Source organism: Hetaerina americana, unplaced genomic scaffold, assembly GCF_022747635.1.
Source record: "Hetaerina americana unplaced genomic scaffold, ioHetAmer1.1.p SCAF_12, whole genome shotgun sequence".
In the NCBI taxonomy this organism is placed as follows: Eukaryota; Metazoa; Arthropoda; class Insecta; order Odonata; family Calopterygidae; genus Hetaerina; species Hetaerina americana.
Window position 1 is genome coordinate 12,812,304 of NW_027286292.1, and position 22,115 is coordinate 12,834,418.

Here is a 22,115-nt window from a genome sequence, read left to right on the forward strand (position 1 = left end):
TTGATTAGCAGCTGGAAAAGGTATTGTCTCAGTGTTCTAACACCACAATAAGTGCGATTCTAATGAAGGCCAAAAAGAGTGTATCAGGGACAGACAAAATGTTTTAATGACCCTAACTTGGAACAGAAGAAGTGTTTTGTTTCCAAACTCTGACAGTAACCAAAAGAGTATATTTAAATAAATAACAAAAAAATTGTTTACATTAAAGGACTGAAACAGGACTATTCAATGACTTCCTCACTCATGAAACCCTCAATGGATAACGTGTTATCAACTGGTAATAATGAGAATTCAATATAGTGAGCAATTTAGCAGAGACTGTGTGCTTTCATTATATCAAGCTTCCACTGTGTATTATGTATTGCTTTCTGGACTCAATTTTATCATAAATAAATTTAAAATGTGACAATGGGTTATTATGCTGGGTACTTGGCTATTAGGTGGATCCTCTTTCGGTGGTGATGCTTCCAGAACATGCATTTTCTGCAGTACATTTTTTAATTCTCCCTCAAGGGTCTCCAGGCCTCTTCTTAGGATGCCGATTTCTTGTTGCTGCTGCATTATCACTTGTTCATACAAAACCTGTAATAGAAAAAAGTACTATAATTTTGAGCTGACTTAAAAATATTTAACAAAAACAAGGCTAATTACTCTTAAACAAGCAAAACTTGTGATAATAGAAGGCATGGCAATTATTATTAATTAATGGTTGAGTGACAAAAAAACTAGGAGAAATGACATATATTTTGCACAATATACTACTTCTCATGATATTTTGAAATAGTTCTCCTACCCAACTAGACAGCAGAGATAGTGGTCAATGCTATTATAAGGAAAAAGACAAAAAAATTTGGTGTTCTGGAATATATTCTCACTGAGCAATATACGAAATTGAGCATGAAGTTATTCAGTTATACAGTAAACTCTAAGTTATCCATGCTACTCTCTTCTTAGAACCTCAAAATTTTAATAAAATTACAATTGTAAAGCAAAGTAAATGCTTTGAAACTTCACTATACGATTATAAAAATACAAGTTTGAAATACCTCGGTTTTCTCAAAAGTTTATGATTTCACAAAACCAAAAGTTGTAAATAATATTTAATGTTTTAATTCAAACAGTTCTGCACTATCTATTCTTTCCCATTATCATTTTCCATGCATTCATAAGCCCTGAGAATTTTATATTCCCCCTTATGCGAGCAAATGCATACTTAAACTATACAACAAATAATTCATTAGCTTATTGAAATGAAATTATTGACTTTATAATTCCACACAATTTATTTAAAAACATGACCCAGGTTTTGACGTTGAACATAATCATTAGTAGGTCCTCATAGAAGCAAACTTGGTATATATACCTTCTGATCGAGGGAGGGGTGTTGGTCAGAGAGGGAGGGTAGAGGGGAAAAAAGGTTAAAATGCAGCTAGGAGGAAAAGAGAATTATATCTTTCATTGTCAATCGTTGACTTGGAAGAGTGGTAGGTCTTTATTAGTGGCATTTGATTTATGCCCTACAAGATAGTCATCAGTTTTCACATAATACCTTTTTATCTTGTTAAAAGCAAAGCTCAGGAAAGTAATGACTCTTATGCTATTTGACTAGGGGAAATGATGAGATAAGCATGGAAAGAGTGCGAAGTCAATAGCAGAGGGGTCCACAAAATGCAAGAAAAACAGTAAAATAAAGAGAGTAAAGAAATTAGATATGAGCCCAGCCAGGCAAAATATTTTTTTTGAGTGATCCCTGTATCAAAGTAGAATAGAGAAAATATTTCATTGACATTGGCAGGGCCTATATACATGATTTTTGAACTTCTCCCCTCTTACCTGAGACCACAGTTACCCTTTAGGACAATGGTGATTCATAAGAATTGAGTGAAGCTGCACTGTGCGTGCCATACATTGACTTAAGAGTCTTATAGGAGCTACATGTGGTAAAAAGAGGCATGGTTGGTTGCATACATATAGGCCTGAGGAGAGCAAGGCTAGGGCAGTACTGGGAACACCCTCCTCCTTGCCCCCACCCACACTTGCAGCTGTAAAAGAGCAAGAGGAAGCTTGCATAGACTGAGAGTCGGAGGTTCCATACCATTAGGAAGAAAGGGGTGGCGAGATGGAGGGGTTGGAGTTGGCACTGGGGGATATGAATCATGGGAGAGCCCATCTTCCCCCTTTGCCTCATCCCCTTATCTGCTTTGGGGAAGACTCAATGCCACCACGACTCCTTGCCAGACCCCCAACACCAAGAGGTCCCGTCCTATGAATTTGTTCTATAAGTTGCAAGTTGATTCAGCAGGAAAAATACTTCCATTTCATATTTTTTCACTCATCTGGCATAGAATATAGGATATTAATTACAAATTTTGATAATAACAATGTTTTAAGTCAGTAGTAAGCAGGAGAACTTTAATTCCTATACAGCACTTCCTAAAAAAATTCCAATAAATATCATAAATGTGTACAATATAGCGCATTCAGTTTCACCTCAAATGTGGTTGCTGTGAAACTTATATACTAACAGAAATATCACCTCTCTGCTCAAGCATTGCATGTCTTGTCTCAACGATTTCAACTCCAAGATGATTAATCAATGGAGAAATGTGATATTACGTCTTGATAATGCACCTAGCAATTTGAGATACACGTGTAAAGTAATGAATCGAAAGTTGATTTTCTTCCCACCAAATAACAACTTTGCCATCTAAATGAATGTGTTATAGAGTCACTCAAATTACAATATCAAAAGCAAGTTATCTGGTCCCAGGTAACAAGAATATCATTTTTTCATGTTTCTCATGCTAATACATCCAATGAGTAACCCACCAAACTCAAATTTGAATAATCTGAAAACTATTAAAAAGACTACTCCCAGATTATATCCCATCACTCTTGGTAAACTTACATTAATGCTTAATGTTAATTTAAAATTCAATACCGAAGATACTTACAGAATGCTTATTCATCTGCACAAAATTCCTATGTTTTATGATAAGTTCATTATGCTGCTTGGTGATTTCATCAAATGCTGATTTTGGAGAGGACTCCTCTAACTCTCTTGTCAACAGGCCAATCTGATGCTTTGATATCTCCTTTAAGAAAATAGAACTACATATTTCAATTGCAATTCAAACAAAAGACTCCATCAACACCGAGCATAATGGGTGGTTACCTCTGCAGTCAAGAGGTTTTTCTACAGACATTCATGCTAAACTCATACCTAGGCCCCTCAAGTTTTTTTGCCTTGTTTCAATTTTATCTTGATCTCTTGAGTGGACTACTTTTGACAGATGCTAAACAAAAATTTTGAAAAGAGACTGAAACTTTGAGCGGTTTCTTAAACTTGCCCTTGGAATAGTTGATTTCCAGACACAAAGTCAGCCGTTCTTCCTCAGCTATCAATTTCAATATGAACCAAGTCAGTAAAATAACTTAAATAATAATGAGTATTACGTTTCATAGACTGGAGATCTCAGCAAGTAAAATAGGTCTGACAACATTCTTTCATACGGAACTGGAAGACTAGAAATATATGTCGTGGGGGTCAGCCTGTAGAGGTGAGTGGGTTGCACCCCTACACCTGCCTGGGGCGCAATTATGCATCATGCCACACCCCATGATGGAGTGATTACAGGGGTTGAGTTCACCCTTGTTGGCTATCTTGATATACATAGTCTATCCAATAAATATGCAAACTGGTGCAACCTGGCGGCCATGATGTGGACTATAGCCCCGCCCATTAGCGGCAGTAGTTGCCTGAGACCAATGAGCAGTCTGTGCTTGGCGGAAGGTCAAACTGTGCATTTGCTGCCAGTTATGTTAGTTTATGTTGTCCTTGTTTTTACTGTTTGTCGAAACTGGACATTGATGAAATCATGGAGCAACGAATCAATATCAAGTTTTTGGTGAAGTTCGGTAAAAGTTATCCAGAAATTACTGAAATGTTGACAGCTGTATATGGTGTGATGTTCTAAAGAAAACACCAGTTTTCAAGTGGCTTAAATCAAACCAAAAAATCAAGAAAAAACTGATCAAAAATCAAAGTCATGCTCCTGGTTTTATTTGATGTCGAAGGTGTTGTTCATCATGAATTTCTTCCTGAAGGAGGAAATAGGATGGAATAAGTGCATACCAACGAATGGAGAGAAGGAGACAAAATCTAATAAACTTTTAATGGCCTCAGTTTGCGTATTTAATGGACAGACCTCGTTTATTATTATTCACATCCGTGAAACTTTAACATAAGCTTGATATACATATGTATATGCATATATGCATACATATATATATATACATACATATATATATATATATATATATATATATATATATATGTATATATACACACACACACATACATACATACATACGCACAAACACACACATATATCGATTATACGGAAACACTCACACGAGCAGTATAATAATGGGACGGCGCAATAGAACACAAATAACATTGTAACATTTAAAAGGACACTCACTCGGTAAATTGTTTAAGCTTTTGGCCTTCTTCAAGTAAGACTTATACATACATACACAAAAATATATATATATATATATATATATAACACTACTAAATAACTATTTTATAATAATATATGTATAATTATATGTATATATATATATATATATATATATATATATATATATAACATTATTATATATATATATATAATTATACATATATTATTACAAAATAGTTATTTGGTGGACACAACCACCAAATAAATATTTTGTGAATCCTAATAAAACACAATCCAGCAACCTAGGCTACATCAGGCCCTTCTTCATCTCCGAGCACTTCCTTCCTACCTTCATCCCAGCCAACATCCCTATCCTGTTCCTACCCTTTCCTTGTTTGTCTTACATTCTCCCCTATATTACAGTCTTCAACATCCCACTACCGATCAATATGCCCTTCTTCCATTTTTCCTACCTCCATAGGATTTTTCCCAACAAACCCCTCTCTTCGCCCACCATTCCAAGTACTTCCTCATTTTTTTTCTTCTCTATCCATTTCACCTTCTCCACACCCACATTACAGAAGCCTCCAATCTACGTTTATTCTCCTGCTTCAATGACCACGTTTCCTCGACGCATACAACTACCCTCCACATCAAAGTTTTGACGAGTATTTTATGAACATCCTTACTCAACATCCCTATCATCAACTTCCTCCTCCTTGTGAAAGCCTCTTTGCCTAGCGCTATTCTTCTCCTTACATCCTCACTACTTTGACCGTGTTGGTCCAAAACACTTCCGAGACACGTAAACAGTTCTACCTGCTCTAGTTTTTGCCCTCCTATTTTAATGTTTAGCTTTGCCTTTTTCCTTCTAGAAAATCGTATAACCTTTGTTTTATTAATATTGATTGCCATCCCATATCTGTCACACTGAATTTCCAATTCACTCAGCAATGCTTGCAGCCCCTTGGCTGACTGACAAACTAAAGCTTGGTCATCAGCAAACCTAACTGATTTTATGAATTCCCCACTGACTTTCATTCCTACCTCCAGTTCTTCCCATGCCTCTTTAATCATTTCCTCCACATATACGCTGAATATCAATGGTGATAATGGGCAACCATGCATTACACCTCTTCCTAACACTGCCCATCCTGACTCCCCATTCCCCACTCGCACCTGAGCAGTCTGAGGCATATAAAGGTTGCAGATTAGCCTCCTTTCCCTCCAATCTATTCCTATTTTCTGCAATATACTCATTAGTTTTTCCCAATTTACTCTATCAAATGCTTTTTTGAAATCTACGAAACAGGCAAATACTTCCTGATTGTATTCTATATTTCTCTCGGTTAGTGATCTCATTGCTGCAATGGCATCAGGTGTACCTCTCCCCTTCCTAATCCCCAAACTGATCATCCCCTAAGTAATCATTTGCCCTACTCTCTATCCTTTTGTTGATCATCCTGAGAACAACTTTAGCTGCGTAGGATATCAAACTTATTGTCCTGTAGTCCTCACATGATATAGCCTTTACCTTTTTTGGAATAGGAACTAAAACTGATCTCACAAAGTCTGCTGGCCAGATTCCTTCCTCATAGATACTACAAATCGGCCCATATAGCCTCTTCCTCCCACATTTTCCTAAAGCTTTTAGTAGTTCTGCAGGAATGTTATCCACCCCCATGGCCTCATTTCCCTTAATGCCCTTTCTATCTCATCGTCGAGTATGCCTGGACCTAAGCTATCTTCCTCAACGTCATGTTCCACTTCTATGTCCAACATTGTTCATCTAAATTCTTTACTACACAGTTCTTTTATATATTCCTTCCATCTCTCTCGGGTCTTTCCTTTGTCAACTATTATCTTACCCGCCTTCTCTCTAACTGTTGGCATATATCTTCTTTTCTTATTCCTGATAAAGATTTAACTTCGCTGTACAGGTCACCAATTTCACCCTTCCTCTGCAAACTTTCCATATCCTCGCACTGCGTCTTCCACCATGCTTCTTTTGCTTTATTTGCTACCCGCCTCAATTTATTGTTTAACTCTTTGGACATCATTTTGCTCAACTCTGTGTTTACATTCTTCTATTTTCTCCTCTCATCCATCTTTTTAATCATCTCATCCGTGATCCATGGTGTCCTAGTCCTTTTCACGTTAACGGTTCCAATAGTGTCTTTTGCAGCTTTTGATAACCCTTTCTTTATACATTCCCATTTTTCTCCGATAGCAATCAGCTCTTTACCATCCTCCATGATTTTCTCTACAGCTGGCTGGTACTCCCTCTTTTCAATCCATTTAATACTTCTACATTCCATTTTCTAACCCGCCACCCCTGCCATATCTTTTTGACATGGACGCTATATATCATAACAACTAGATTGCGGTCAGAGTCCGCATCCGCTCCTGGGAAGCTGTGCGAATTTATCACACTGTTCCGAAAGCTGTGTCTAACCAGAATATAATCTAGCTGATACCTTTCGGAGTCACCTGGCATTTTCCATGTATACCTGCGTCTTTTGTGGTGTCTAAACCAAGTGTTGGTGATGACTAACCCCTGTCTCCTGCAGAACTCAACTGCTTTCTCCCTGTGGTCATTCCTCGTGCCTAAACTGTAGTCCCCCACCTCTGCGCCATCTCTTCCTTCGCCTACCATTACATTCTAATCCCTCATCACTATCAAATGTTTCCCACCAGAAACACACGCGATTATGTCCTCTAACTGATCATATATCCTATCGACCTCTTCTTCCATATGGATGCCCGGCAGCATGTATACCTGAACAATGACCAAGTTCGTTGGTTCTACTTTTATCTCTACTAATAATATTCTACCCGCTGCTCGTTCTATGTTGACTACACTTCTTCCTAGGTCTTTATTTGACATTATGGCAACCCCTAATTGGCTCTCATCTCCAGTCATCTCCGCTATCCTTCCATCTCACCTCACACAGACCTAAAGTATCTATATTTCCCCTTTCCATCTCTCGCTTAACATTCTCCAATTTCCCTGTCCTCATCATTGTTCTAACATTCCACATTCCTATTCCAACTAATTTGGTCTTCTTCTCCTGCGTCTTCTGTCCTGATGCTGCTGGTTTTCCCTTGCAAGGGTTTCATGGGATGACGACCGCGGAAGCCTTGTCTCCCCTGCTGCTGGGCACAATACACGGCCAAGTGGGTCGAGTCCTAGCCCCGTAGTTGCCAGGACTCAAAATCTCTGTAGTGACCATCATATTTATCTTGGGAATGATAATTGAGGTGGTTTCCCATTGCCTTCCTCAATAGTGTTTTTAACGTGACACCATCACTTACTGGCTGCCCCACTACATATATATATATATATATATATATATATATATATATATATATATATATATATATATATATATATATATATATATATGTAGTGGTATAATGTATATAAACCATAAACACAGTAATCAACCCGAAGGTCGGTTTAGTAGGTGATGGTAGGGATCACCCAGTACTAAGCCCTATACGGCGTGTGAAATTCACACATCAGGGTAGGGGGGCCAGTTCCTTTCCCTGTGCCGGTTATGGTTTCCCAGGAAGACCTGGTACCTGAAAAATGACTTTAGCTTGGGTAGAGCTGCAGGTGCCCAGAGTGCCTTGCCCGGGAATCAAACCCGGGACCCTCTGTTCAGCAGTCCAACGCTCTACCCACTGGACTACCGCGACCCACACATATATGTATATATATAATCTATATATATACAAATGTATATATATTTCTATATGTATGTATATATATGTATGTATAATTATGTATATATATATATATATCCTTCCCAAATCTGCGAGTATAATAGAGGTGAGAACCCGCGAGATGGCGCATATCTGGGTGGCCCAATCATTCAAACCGCCCGGGCTGAACCAAGCCCACTGAATGCATCAATTGGCTGCCAACATATCCCTCCCACCCCCTTGTTCATTTCCTATTGGTCCCTTTACCTCCCCTTCCCCCACCTCTCCCCCGCACATCCTCTCCGCTGTTCCCCGAGAACGCCATTCTGAAGACGACAGCCATGCTGTCGAAACGTAAATAACAAATTGTGAGTGTCCTTTCTTTGTGTCTTTATATTCTAAAAATCTACATCTGTGTTTTTATATATTTGTGTGTTGCCGAAGAGCGTTCCATTTCGAAAATATTTTATATATATATATATATATATATATATATATATATATATATATATATATATATATATATATATATATATATAGAAACACACATACATGTAGACACTCATACATACATATAAAATAACTATCATGATGACTCGATAGTCAATATCATTATCATTTTTCACCCCCAGCCCCATGATCATTTTAAGTCTAATAGCGGTATATCCTGCCTCTTCTTTTAAGCACCAGCCCAAAATCTCTGACTTTTGGCCTTGAACTTGGTACCCTGAACCTCGAGCTTCCGTAAACGTAAGATTTTGGCATAGTATGTGTCCTGGTTAATGAATATTTTCATGTCATCAGCATAGGTTCTGATGATGAGACGGCTACCTCCTGGCAAACAGACACCAGAGATAATCATTTTAAGTCAGCTGGTTGGACGGCAAGGGAGTACAGCTGACCAGATAAAGGAAAACTGGGCTAGATACCTTTTCAAAGAGAATGAATGATATGAGAGATGCAGCAACCATGACCAACAATGGCTCACCCAATCAAATGCCTTTTGCTGCTCAGTGAGAGAAATACTAACAGAACATCAAGTTGTTATGATAGCATGCCGCAACTCAAATGATGAAGATGGCATAAAAGAGGGTGGGCCCAGATTCACAATTTGACATCTCCTCTAACACCACTGACGCAATAACTCTTAAGAATCTGTTTGAGAGGAGGTAAGAAATAATTTCATTGCCTGAGTTCATTAGAGACCATGAGAGAGGACAGCATTTGTCAATGCACTTGACTCTCAGAGTGTTGGAAATGAGTGGGATGACTGTGGTTGATGTCAATCAAGGTTGTAATCCACAGGAGGAGGATTTGCCAGCCATTTTCCTAAAAGAGATGTGGAGGATATCCCAGAACTTCATACCAAACTTTGCTGTTATGCCATCAAGACTGGGTGATGTATTTTTATTAAGATCTCCATGTACCTTGAGTATATCATAGACAGTGATTGGCTGATTTAGTAGTTCTCAATTCACATCTATGATGGTACCAGGGGGTTGCAAAAACTATGTGTCATTACCTTAGGTTCTCATTTTTGGCATATGTTAATATAGGAAATAGTCCCTCATGTGCTGGCCAAGTGTCACCCAAGATCCACAGCCCATTTGACAATATGATTAGCAGCAGAAGAGTCATTGGCATAACCCCTTCTCATTCCATTCTAGTCACAATTCCATGACTTCCAAAGGCATAATAACCATCTCAAGTTCCTGAAAGAGAATTTCTTCTCACTAAGGCTTGGTAGGTGATGGCATGATACAATTTTCTCCTTTATCTGCTCCCACATGATAATTATCCACCTCTGAATTCGATTAAGCGCAGCTGATAAACAAATAGGTACCTCACTTTATATCAACAGTCCTTGCAATGGAGGAGTGCATTGTCACACCTCCAATATGGTGTAGGGTGGCCATTTGAGATATTGTGTCATCTTCATAGACGTATGTTGAAGAATGAGGGCACAGTTACAATATTTTTCACCATACTACACGCACTTTCCTCATACCCATAGATTTGATTTAGTCTGGAGGCGACATGATGGTCTAGATGACAGAATTATAAGAATCCACTTTCTACTCCCGTAATCAGCCCAAGCATCCATGAGATGATAGTCCACAACAAGCGCCTTCAGCACAGTGGTTAACACTACGTTTCTTTACTCTGCATTCGGCCAAGGTGACACTGAAGTCATCACCCAAGAGCACATGGATACTGCTCAACAATATGGCTTGTTCTTCCTCCACACCTGATCCAAAACCTCCCATGAGCATACCCTATTGTTGGGGCCATATAGAGATATCATAAGGATATTGGCACTATGTGGTAGTCCATATTTCACTGTGACCACATGGCTATGGTACTCCAAACCACCCCAGATTGATCACATGGGGATTTTTGTGCATAGGTCCAGAGTTTTTACTCAAATCACAGTGCCGGTAAACAGCAAATCAGGAAGGCAAAAATGGAATTTTCATTGAGGTAATGTCAGCATTGGAGCCTCCACAACATTAAATTCCTGCAGAAATAGGATGTCCAGGGTATGGCGTTGTAAAAATAAGGTGAGCTGATCCCATTTCATCTGGTTTGGGAGGGATCATAAATTTAAGGTGGCCGCATGAAGGCAAAATAGCAGAAGTGATTTAAAATGGACAGAGATCTGTCAGGTGATGAAGCAGATGATAGACGAGGGTGATTCGAAAAGTAAGGTCTCCTATAGCAAAGCCAACTGACGGCTGCTTCTCCAATATAAATTTATCACCATTTAGTGGAAGTGTATGGACATAAAAAATATGCAGAAGTGGTGCAGGGAGTTTTTTGATGGCCAGGAAAACGTCCACGGTGAGCAGCGGTCAGGGCGGCTGAGTTTGCTGGAATCAACGGTGGCTCCAATTGCATGATAGTGCACAATGACCGGAGAATTACCCTTCATGAGATACAGGAAGGCCTAAATGAAGAGAGCGGCTACTTCTCCGTGCAGAATATTATGTCGGAGGTCCTCCGTTACAACAAGGTGTCTCACCAAAGGAGTGTGTTTGTATCATGACAATGCACATCCACATGTGTCACATCAAACGACCACCCTACTCAATGAATTTGGCTAAGTTATCATCGACCACCCTCCTTACAGCCCGGACGTTGCCCCCAGCGACTACCACTTGTTTCCCACTCTCAAAAAACACCTTGGAGGACAGAAATTCAAGTCAGACGAGGAAGTGCAAGAAGCAATCGTCAGTTGGCTTCATGACAGGGTGGGAGAAAGCTACGATGCCGGTATGAAAAAGCTGGTTACAAGGTTGCAAAAGGTGATTGATCATCAAGGCAACTAGGTAAACAAATAGCTAAATGCTCAGCCTTTCCTTCAATGCACACAAAGTTGAGAATAAATTTGATTTTTCATGAAAAAAAATAGGAGACCTTACTTTTCAAATCGCCCTCGTGTGTAGAGGCAGTCATACAAATAAATAGACATAAATAAGTGCATGGATACATAAAAAATATATCCGCAAAAAACACATATCTAGCGATGTTAAAAACAAGAGAAGCCTATTTCACAAGGTCTGTTCTCTCACCACTTTATTCTAGTCCAATCATGACTGGGTGTCTTACAAAGAATTGATGGAGCTGAAAATGTCATGAGCATGCCTATTTGGAAAAAAACATTTGGAAAACCTAGCAAGCCATTACAGTTATAAGGAAGAGTTTAATTATTGACAACAAAAACAATTAAAATAGCTTATTTTAAAATGCAGATTGAATTTAGTCAGTGATTATTGCATATGTATAGGATGAACATTTATTCACATTATTTATGACCACTATTGTCACATTATCAACAAAAAATAGTAATATTAAATATATTATGCATGCTATTAAATTTGCGCAATGAAATTTTGGACTATTCTTTTTGTTTTCCAAGAGTGTTGCCACCCTAATCATCAAAATAATATTAAAACTTATCTAAAAAAAAAACTCAAAGAGCAAATTTGGAAAGTTATGGCCAAAAAAAGCAGATCAACTACAATTATATATTAATATTAGCGATATTATTACATTTATCTGGCCATACTTAAAAATAAAAGAGTACCTATGCAAGTCTCTCTTGTATGAAATTACATTTTGCCTGATGATATTTTCCTCCTTTTGAATGACAGCCAGTTTCATAGATTGTAAATTCAGCTGTAATTTCTCCTTTTCTTTCCTTAAATTTTTTATGGAATGCTTTAATGCCTGACATTTCCCTTTCATTTGCATTCCATTGATTTTACTTTCCACAGGTTCAGGAACAGCAGTAATTTTCCCTTTCTCATCAATGCCTGATTTTTCTTCCTTATCAATATTTGTGTTCTGCATTGCTGGTGTCTCATCCAACACTGTTTGATTGTTCTCCTCATTGAGAGAAACATGTTTTTCAGATGCAGGCTTTGTTTCTTCCGGTGTTGAGTTATTTCTCTTCAAATGCTGGTAAGAGAGGCCAAATTGATGGTAAATAGTTAAAAGTCTATCATGAAAATTTTTCAAATAATTCTTCAAATTAATGCTTTTGTTTCCATCAAGATGCCAATCCTGCAAAAATGATATTTTATAATTAAAACTAAAGAGAGAGTAAAAAGTAGGCATAAGTGTATCAAATAGAAGGATTACATGAAAATAGATAAAAAATTATGTGGATTAAATCCTTCAAAATTAATTAATATTTAATTTGGATCAAAAAATTTTTCTTTCAAAACTTTGTCCATACTTACATCAACAATTTCAAAAATGTGACTTATATCCTTTGCTAAGTTTACAATTTCAGAGAGTACATACTGGTCAGCTACTGGCAACTTTGCAGGAATGGTGGTTTCTAATTCACTTTTGATTGAATTTCTATGTGAATGAGCAGCTTGTACCTCTTCCTTATTTTCATCATTACACACACTGTAAAATAAAATTAGCAAAAAAATTATGACATGCTTAAAACATAAATATATGTATATATTAGCTATGACCTGTAATTATAAATGAAAAACGCCAGGTGACTCAGAAATATATCAGTTAGATTATACAATGGTTAGGCATAGATTTAGGAACAGCATGATCAATTTGCACTGCTTCCCAGGATCAGATGCTGACCCTGATCACAATTTAGTGACTATGAAGTTTAACGTCCGATTCAAAAAGATAAGGCAGGGGGGGTGGTTAGAAAATGGAATGTAAAAGCACCAATAGGATTGAAAAGGAAGGAGTATCAGCTGGCTGTAGAGAAAATCATGGGAGATGAAAAGGAGCTGGGTACTTTCAAGGAAAAAGGGGAATATATCATAAATGGGATATCAAATGCCAAAACAGGAACTTCTGGAACTGTTAATGAGAAAAGGACAAGGAAACCATGGATTACAGATGAGATGATAACAAAGATAGATGAGAGAAGGAAATGGAAGAATGTAAGTACAGTGTACAGAAGGAAGTACAAAGAGTTGAATAATAAATTGAGATGGTAACAAATGGAGCAAAAGAAGTGTCGTGGAATTTGCAGGACGAGGATATGGGAAGTTTTCAGAGGAAGGGTGACATTGTTGCACTATACAAGAAGATTATAACACTATCAGGAAGTAAGAAGGGAAAATCTATGTTAACAGTTAGAGATAAGTCAGGCAAGATAATAGTTCAAACAGAAAAGATCCAAGAGAGATGGAAGGAATATATAGAGGAACTGTACGGTGAAGAACTTGAGGAAGAACTTAGGCCAGCAAGGTTAGATATAGATAGAGACTATGACATAGATGAAGATAGTTTTGACACAGACATACTTGACAATGAGATTGAAAGGGTAATAAGGGGATGGAAATCAAATAAGGGGCCACAGGGGTAGACAATATTCCTGCAGAACTATTTAAAGGTTTAGAAAAAGGTGGGAGGAAGAGTTTTTATGGACTAATTTGCAGCATTTATTAGGGAGGGATTTGGCAGGAAGAATTTGCCAAATCAGCTTTAGTTCCCATACCAAGAGAAGGGAAATGCAGAAATATGTGAGGAGTACTCTGTCCAATAAATACGCGAACTGAGGCCATTAAAACTTTATTTTGCAGAATTTAATCTCCATCCATTTTGTCCCCTTCACAGTACTCTCCATTCCTTGCTATGCACTTATTCCATCTTCTTTTACACTGTTTAAAGCACCCTTGGAAGTCCCCGGCAGTTAGGCTTTTTAGTTGTCTTGTTGTGTTCACATCTTTCTAGTGATGCCCCATCATCACATTTTTGCATTTTGGGAATTTGAAAAAGCCATCCCGGCCTTGGATCATCTGTGGCATTTTGTTGGCCATCTTTAAAATGCTTAATCCACTAGAAAACGGATTTTTTCTTCAGAGCATTATCACCATAAACAGCTGTCAACATTTCAGTAATTTATTGATAACTTTTACCGCACTTCACCAAAAAACTTGATGTTGATTCGTTGCTCTGTGGTTTTGTCAATTTCCATTTTCAACAAACAGTAAAAACAAGGACAGCAGAAACTAACATTACTGAAACCATACGCACAGTTTGACCATCCGCCAAGGACAGATAGCTCATTAGGTCTCAGGCAACTAATGTCGCTAATGGGCGGGGCTATAGTCCACATCATGGCCGCTAGTTTGCACCAGTTTGTGAATTTTCGCCCAGACCTCATACAGAAGAATTAGTCTGATTTTATATGCAGCTAAAGCAGTTCTCAGAATCATCAACAAAAAGATGGAGAGCAGGGCAAATGAATACTTAGGGGAGGATCAGTTTAGATTCAGGAATGGCAGAGGCTTGGTTGATGCCATTGCCGTAATGAGATCACTTATAGAGAGGAAGCCTGTTTTGTAGATTTTAAAAAGATGTTTGATAGAGTGATTGGGAAACCAGAAGAATATATTGCATAAAATAGGAATAGATATGAAATTAATGTTCAAATTATTACAACATCCACTGTATTCTCCAGATTTGGCTCGTAGTGACTTCTTTTGATTTCAAGACTTGAAAAAATGACTCAACAGAAAATGATTTATATTGAACAAGGAGGTAATCGCACACACAAATGCCTATTTTGCAGACTTTTCTGAAATCCTACTTTTTGGATAGCTTAAAATAGTAGGAGAAATGCTGAGAAAAGTGCATTGAGATACAAGGAGAATATATTGAAAAATAAAAAAATCTACTCAAACTAATGTTTTACTATTTTTTCCTAAGGACTTATTCACCCATATATTGCTAAACCAGTTATGAGATAACCAGACCTAAGGTTATTTGATGACAGGTAAAATAGTGATGAATTTGTGGATGAGTGAGCTCCCTGCACCTTATATTCACTGAATAGGGGAAAAGACTTAACAACTGATAATGAGTAGGTGCCCATCTCTTCCTGCTCCCCATATACAATTCCTCTTGCCCATCGCCTTCAGTCCTTTCCATTTCTTTATGACCATTTCTGGTCAACTGTAACATTCCTAACCCCTCACCCTCCTTCCACTTCTCCCTCCCTCTAGTTCTCTTTGATATATATACCATGCTTTGTAATATTCTGTATCTGAGATGTTGCAACACAGATAGACCTTGGTTGTAGTAATAAATCAGTAAATGGATTTAAAAAAGTTTTTTTCAATATCTTCAGGATACAGGAACTTTTACAAAATTAGAGCCTGAAACAATTTCCTAAACTATGATGATTGTTTAACCGTGTGTAATGATTTGCATATTAATCAAAAACCCTTACTAGTTGAGCAGCAAAAAAAGGACTGAGTGACATCAATACACAAAAGTTAAGTGGGATAAAGTGTGAGCCGAAAACTTTTTCCAGAGAAACATACTGCTAAGACTAAATGGCTTTTAACTTTAAAAATCCCAAGAAGCATGATTAATACCTTTAGAATTTTATACAATCATTATGCATACCTTAGAGTGATAGGTTCTTCCCTCAAGGAAGAATCATCTCCCTTACTTGATTTATTATCTTCTTCAAGGCTCACAGGAGGGTGAAACCTTCCATTTTCATTATGCTGATCAAGTATATGAAGCAAATTCTCCCAATTCTTTGGTACCATTTCAAAGTCACTTGGGGCTAAGTAAATTGAAATATGATAATTGAGAATCATATATTAGGCACAAATTTCATTGAGAATTTCATAAACCATAGGCAAAATAATACATTAAAGGAGAGAATTGAAGTCTTTTATTTGAACTGGTCAAATTTTAAATAATTTCCTTCATTATACAAAAAATAAAATAGAAAATAGTAGTATTTAGTAATTATTATTAAAGGCTTTATACCATTTAAGGGAGTTTTGGCTGGACACACTCAACAACATTAACTTCTTTGTCTCTCCCAACAGAAACAACCTGGCATCCAACACTACAATAAATTTTTCTGCAAACTTCTTTCCTCCTTCATTCCATCCAACATACCCATCCTATTCCTACCCTTTCACTCTCCCCTATATCAGTCTTAAACATGCAATTGGTAATCAAAATGTCCTGTTTATCTATCTTTCCTACTTCCTTTGGATTTTTCCCAATAATCCCCTTTCATCCTCCATCATGCCCAGGACCTCCTGTTTTCCTTCCTATCCATTTCATCTTTTCCATTCTTTTCTACACACACATTTAAAAAAACTTCAAAATATATGCCTAACAACTTCCTTCAATAACCATGTGTCCAGGCCATAGAAAACCTCACTACCTATCAAAGCTTTAAAAATCTTTTCTTAAGGTTATAACTCAACATCCCTTTAATCAATTCCCGGGGATCCGGATGTTGAGGCGGCTAATTTACTGGCTTCTCACCTGAGAGCCTGGGTTCGAATCCTAATGGCGACAGATATTTTTCAGTAGTATCCTGATTCCTACTTGAGGTGCTTTGTGGAGGGTACTGTGAGTGAGCACGCGATCCATTGGATGGTACATTAAGCCGCAGACCCCTTGGCGCTTTTCATTAAGAGTAGGCTAATGCCGACGCCGGGTTTCTCCCCACCCTCCATCCTTTCCTATCCAACCCCAATGGCGCAAATGACCTCAGCTGTCGGTCGCCTCCCCTAAAAATTACTACTATCAATTCCCTTTTCCTACTATATGTAAAATGGTTCGCCTAGTCTAGTTTTTTCCCTCCTATTTTAATGTTTACAGTAGACTATTTTATTTTTCCATAACCTTTCTTTAATTTACATTGTTTCTCTAATGTGCTGATCAACGATTGAAGCTCCTTGACTGATTGCCTAACTGAAGCTTAATCACCCATAAATCTAACTAATTTTGTAGAATCCCCTCCACTCCTGCCTCCAGCCCTTAACATGCCTCTCTTACCATACCTCTCCATACATGTCAATTGAAAATAACAGGTTTTAGTATGTGCATTCCTGTTTAACTCCTCTGCCAAGCACCGGTAATTCTGACTCTCCATCCAACACACACATTTGAGTAGTCAGAGGCATGCACAAGTTATAGATGAGTCACCTATCCATCCAGTCTACTCCTATATTCATTAATTCATCCATTATTTCTTCTCAACTTACTCTATCAAATGCCTTCCATGAATCAAACTAATTTATCATAACTGTACTCCATGGTCCTCCTTTTTATGACCTCATCACTGCAATGGCATCATGCATACCATTCCTGTTTCTAAACCCAAACTGATCATCCTTTAGGTAATTATTCCTTCTTCTCCATTTATTAACTGTTGATTCTATGCATCACCTAAGTAGCATGCAAAATTAATCTTATTATTCTCTAGTCTTGACATAGAGCAGAGCCTCCCTTTTTCAAATGGGAATGTATACTAACCTAACAATGCCTTCTGGTCAAAGTCCTCTATAATAAAAAGTACACACATTAACAATTTCTTTAAAATTTTCCTTAACTCTTTAGCAGTTCTGTGGGTTTATATCTATCCCTAAGGCCTTAGTTGATTTCATTTCTCTTAATGCTCTTCCTACCTTGCATTCAAGTATTCCTGGATCTGGACGTAAGCACTGGCCCAGTGTTTACTTTCTTTCCAACTATGAAAGCAGTCAAGGGTTAAGAACTGTTTGGTTTCATTGAACCATAGACCTTATTTCTGTCATTCACATACCCAACCTTCACTTTCAATCACCTCCCTTTGCCAACTGAATAGGTGTCTTCTCTTTCTGAATCAGTGTACCAAAAATGTCATTTTGTTACTGGCACTGCCAGACTTTACATCATAACTGTTCTTACAAGGTCAAATGGTAAACTTTCAATTTTTTAAATAAATCATGGGTGTACTTTGCAAAATGAAGCAACATACTTACTATTTTTCATAGAGATTCCATCAAGCATCTCATTTGCCACCGCCTTAGGAAGAGGATTTTTGATACTTGAATCTAATTCTTCATCAGCACACTTACACATACCAGAGTCTTTGAATCCCCTTGGAAAATAACCTGTTGTTGATGACATCTCATTTGAAATTTGATTTATAGTATCTTCTAATGTATGTGCAGTGATATACCCTCGGCTGACATTGCCTTTAGCAAAATTAAATAGAAATTAAAAATGATTTAAGAATGATGGGAAGTTCTGCACATACAGAGCAGCAAATGCATCACAATGGAGTGCAATATAAATGCATTCATGTGAGTAAAGCCAATACTCATGAAAATCCCATCTAAATGGAAAACCAAATGGGCAAACAATTGTAAAGTTTTGGATAATGTCCTGATAAATAGCACAGCAAATGAAGGACACATTTGGTTTAAAAAACATAGTTTTTTTACTAAATCAGAGAGGTTTCATACAAATTGGTAGCTATGTGAAAGCATGCACAGTACCATGACATGAGATTTCTTTGTGGCATGAACAACACAAATAAGAATGCTGTCATAACAGTCATTGTAAAATCAAAAATAACAAATGAAATGATATTTGGGAAATTTGAGCAGCCTCTAGGTCATTAAGTTACTGAAAATAACCCAGGACTCACAATAGGCATACGGTTGTACATTAGAGCCCAAAATTAACTATAGCAAATACAAAAATACCGAAAAAACAAATTATCTGGCTTGGCATATAGGGTGCCATTGGTGTAAAAAGTGACATGGAATGAACTGATGAGATAACAAAACACATAAAATGTAAATAAATAAACTAACGTATGGTGAGAATTCCTTGGCCATCAGTTTGTGAGATATGAGTTTACACACAAATTTCAATTTTCTGCAACCAAATGCAGCCATGCAAATGACAATTGATGGGTGTAACTGCATTTGAAGCTGGCTTAAAACACTCCCATTGGTACTTTGGTAGTTCATACTATTTATTTATTCCAGTTCATTAGCATTCACAAATGCCAAAATCCTCTTAGTTTATCTGAAAGATCTTAGCATTAATTTAACTTTCTTATTCTTTCCTATACTATAACTGCTTCATTGACTTTTATAATGGTCAATATACAAATAATCAATTGAATTGAAGTCCCCTAATATTCTTTTAGGGAGGGCATCTCTGTCAAATAATTTTCAGGGTCGCTAACACTCATCTAGCACTAAATTTTACCAAGTAAAGTAATTCTGAGAGCATTCAGTTTTTCGAAGCTGAAAATGAAATAAATATCCAATCATATGATAAGATGTAAGAAGGTATCCAGTTGAACACGGGATATTCCTTCAACATTTAGAATTCATGGAGATTCACACCACTAAACATGTTTATATGTTTCCTTGCCTTATGAAAAAATACAAATGACCATTGTAACCCTTATTAACCGTTATTGCTACTATTACCTCACTTCATAAGACAGGCTGTGTTTAGAGCATATTTTGGATCAAAAGAAGTGCATCTAATGGACTGGGAAATACAGTAAATTTTTTAATTGATTATACTAATGAAGGCTGTCTCAACACATACATAGTCTATTCAAAGAGGGCCCTAAAACATATTGGCCTGAGTAAATATTCCTACTTTTGTTACATGAATCAAAATGTTACATCTCATGCATTTAGATTAGAGCAGGCAGCTATTTTAAGGCCCTCTTGGTAAATTAATTTTAATATATTAATAATCTGTGATCCAACGAGCATGTTGGATAATCTATGAGCAATACTTTATTCAATTAATTGGCTTCAATAAGCATCCTCAATTTTTACTTCAGATTCTTTAATTATTATTTTCCTTAAACCGTTAATATCATGGTAAAATGGCTTAGCATAAGTTACAATAACCTAATGCATAGATTATATGGCCCCATTGAAAAAAACACAAGTATTTGAGAAACAAATGAAAATCATTCATAACACAAATAGTGCAATTTGAATAAGGAGGGAACGGCAGGTAATTATTGAGTTGGAGTTATTGAACTGGCCATCTCAAATTTAAATGCAATACAAAACTTTCTTTAATCAGCCAACAATTTTGTGAAAGCTGAACAATTAATTAGAATTTCCCTAAAAAACATGTAACTCTTTTTATTTTATCATTTCTTGTATAAAAGAATGTACAATTTTCGAAATAAGACCATACTGAGTGAATAAATACTAAATGAGAGCAATAACCCATTATCCTAAAGAGAGAAAAATTAAGAGAAGAATTGAAACTGAGTTTTTTCTGTTATCCTTATGGAATGAGAACATTGTTCAATGTACGATAGGAAGAATAAAAAAGAGCAAGAATATCCAACCTGAAGTTTGATTCAAACACAGCGAGAGCACATTAATTTATTTACAAATAGGAAGACCTGATGAACATCAAATACCTTCATCTCCATCTGTTATTGACTGCTTAGCAATTTTCATGATTTCCTTCTGGAAAATCCGCGAAGACCGCTGAAAAACCCGCACTGCTTTACCCCATTTCATTAATTTGTTATTCATTTCTTCTTGGATGAATTGATGAGGCAACTGATAAGTTGAAAAAATAAGGAACAAAAATGGTGCTTTAGAATCATCAGAAAAGAAGGATATAGAATCATAGTGCAATGCCTAAATGGCATCAGAGGGAGCACAACTTTTTTAAAAATTGAAGGCAAGAAACTTATGAATTCAAAGTTTTAAGTCCCTTAGGCATAGTACTTCCAGACTATAATTGCATTCCCAACTTATAGTGTGTAAAGACTCTAATTTGATGCTAAACTCTATAGGAATAGAATAAAGCCTTATTTTACTATAATGTTGTAAATATTGTAATTTTACAATTCTAACCTTGGTGCTACGAAGACTATTAGTGATAAGCTGCTTCCCGACATTGGTTCTGCTGGCCATTTTTCTTTTTCTCCTCTTCTTTGGCTGTGACAATTCCATTACTGGCATTTCACTGGAAGATAAAAATAAATGTTATGAATAACAAAGTTTACCATTAAATAACATGTATGACTCTTCCTAAAGAGATATGAAGAAATACAGAGCATGCTCATCTACTATATTTTTGTCGATAGCCACCCATCAGACTGAAAATTATTATAGTCAACAACTAAAATATTATGACAGGAAGTAGTGGACTCTTAATATGTTTAATGATAGCTCACAATCTTTAAAAAATAAATCATTATATCAAGTTCTCATTATCACTGTTGGTGATTTTATCAAACTAATTATCCAATTCCCATGGCTATCGGTAGAGTATATCTGTTACTGTGGGATAATATTATCATAGGTATAAGGATATCAATCAGTAAATTGTGAATATGAGTTATCATACATTTTGATGACTTAGCATGATTTTCATAGAATGCATCATCATATTGTAATAATATGCATTAAAAAATTTTAGCAGTCAACCTTGGTGACTGCAATAGTTTTATAGCATGAAAATGGCATGTCATAGGCTAGAGGATATACTAGGGTAATCCCAAAAGTACCCGACCCAACAAAGAAAACACCAACATTTTGGAAAAAACGTATTTATTTCTCAACATAATCTCCTTTTGGCTTTGCACACTTTTCCCAGCGATATTCAATATGTTCGATACCCTTTTGTAATAAGAAC

At 36.8% G+C, this 22,115-nt stretch overlaps 1 protein-coding gene across 1 annotated transcript in view; it reads right to left on the reverse strand.

Moving 5' to 3' along the window:
• Positions 1-18,596, reverse strand: part of LOC139685807 (centrosomal protein of 290 kDa-like) — a 53,020-nt gene extending 34,424 nt beyond the window's left edge. Inside the window, exons 1-7 of the mRNA XM_071582925.1 lie at positions 18,449-18,596; positions 16,077-16,242; positions 12,920-13,094; positions 12,443-12,635; positions 8,880-9,008; positions 1,969-2,042; positions 430-582 (exon numbers count right to left, since the gene is read on the reverse strand). Coding sequence (XP_071439026.1) covers positions 430-582; positions 1,969-2,042; positions 8,880-9,008; positions 12,443-12,635; positions 12,920-13,094; positions 16,077-16,242; positions 18,449-18,596 — 1,038 coding nt within the window. The remainder of the gene's footprint in view (positions 1-429; positions 583-1,968; positions 2,043-8,879; positions 9,009-12,442; positions 12,636-12,919; positions 13,095-16,076; positions 16,243-18,448) is intronic.
• Positions 18,597-22,115: the final 3,519 nt, after the last annotated feature.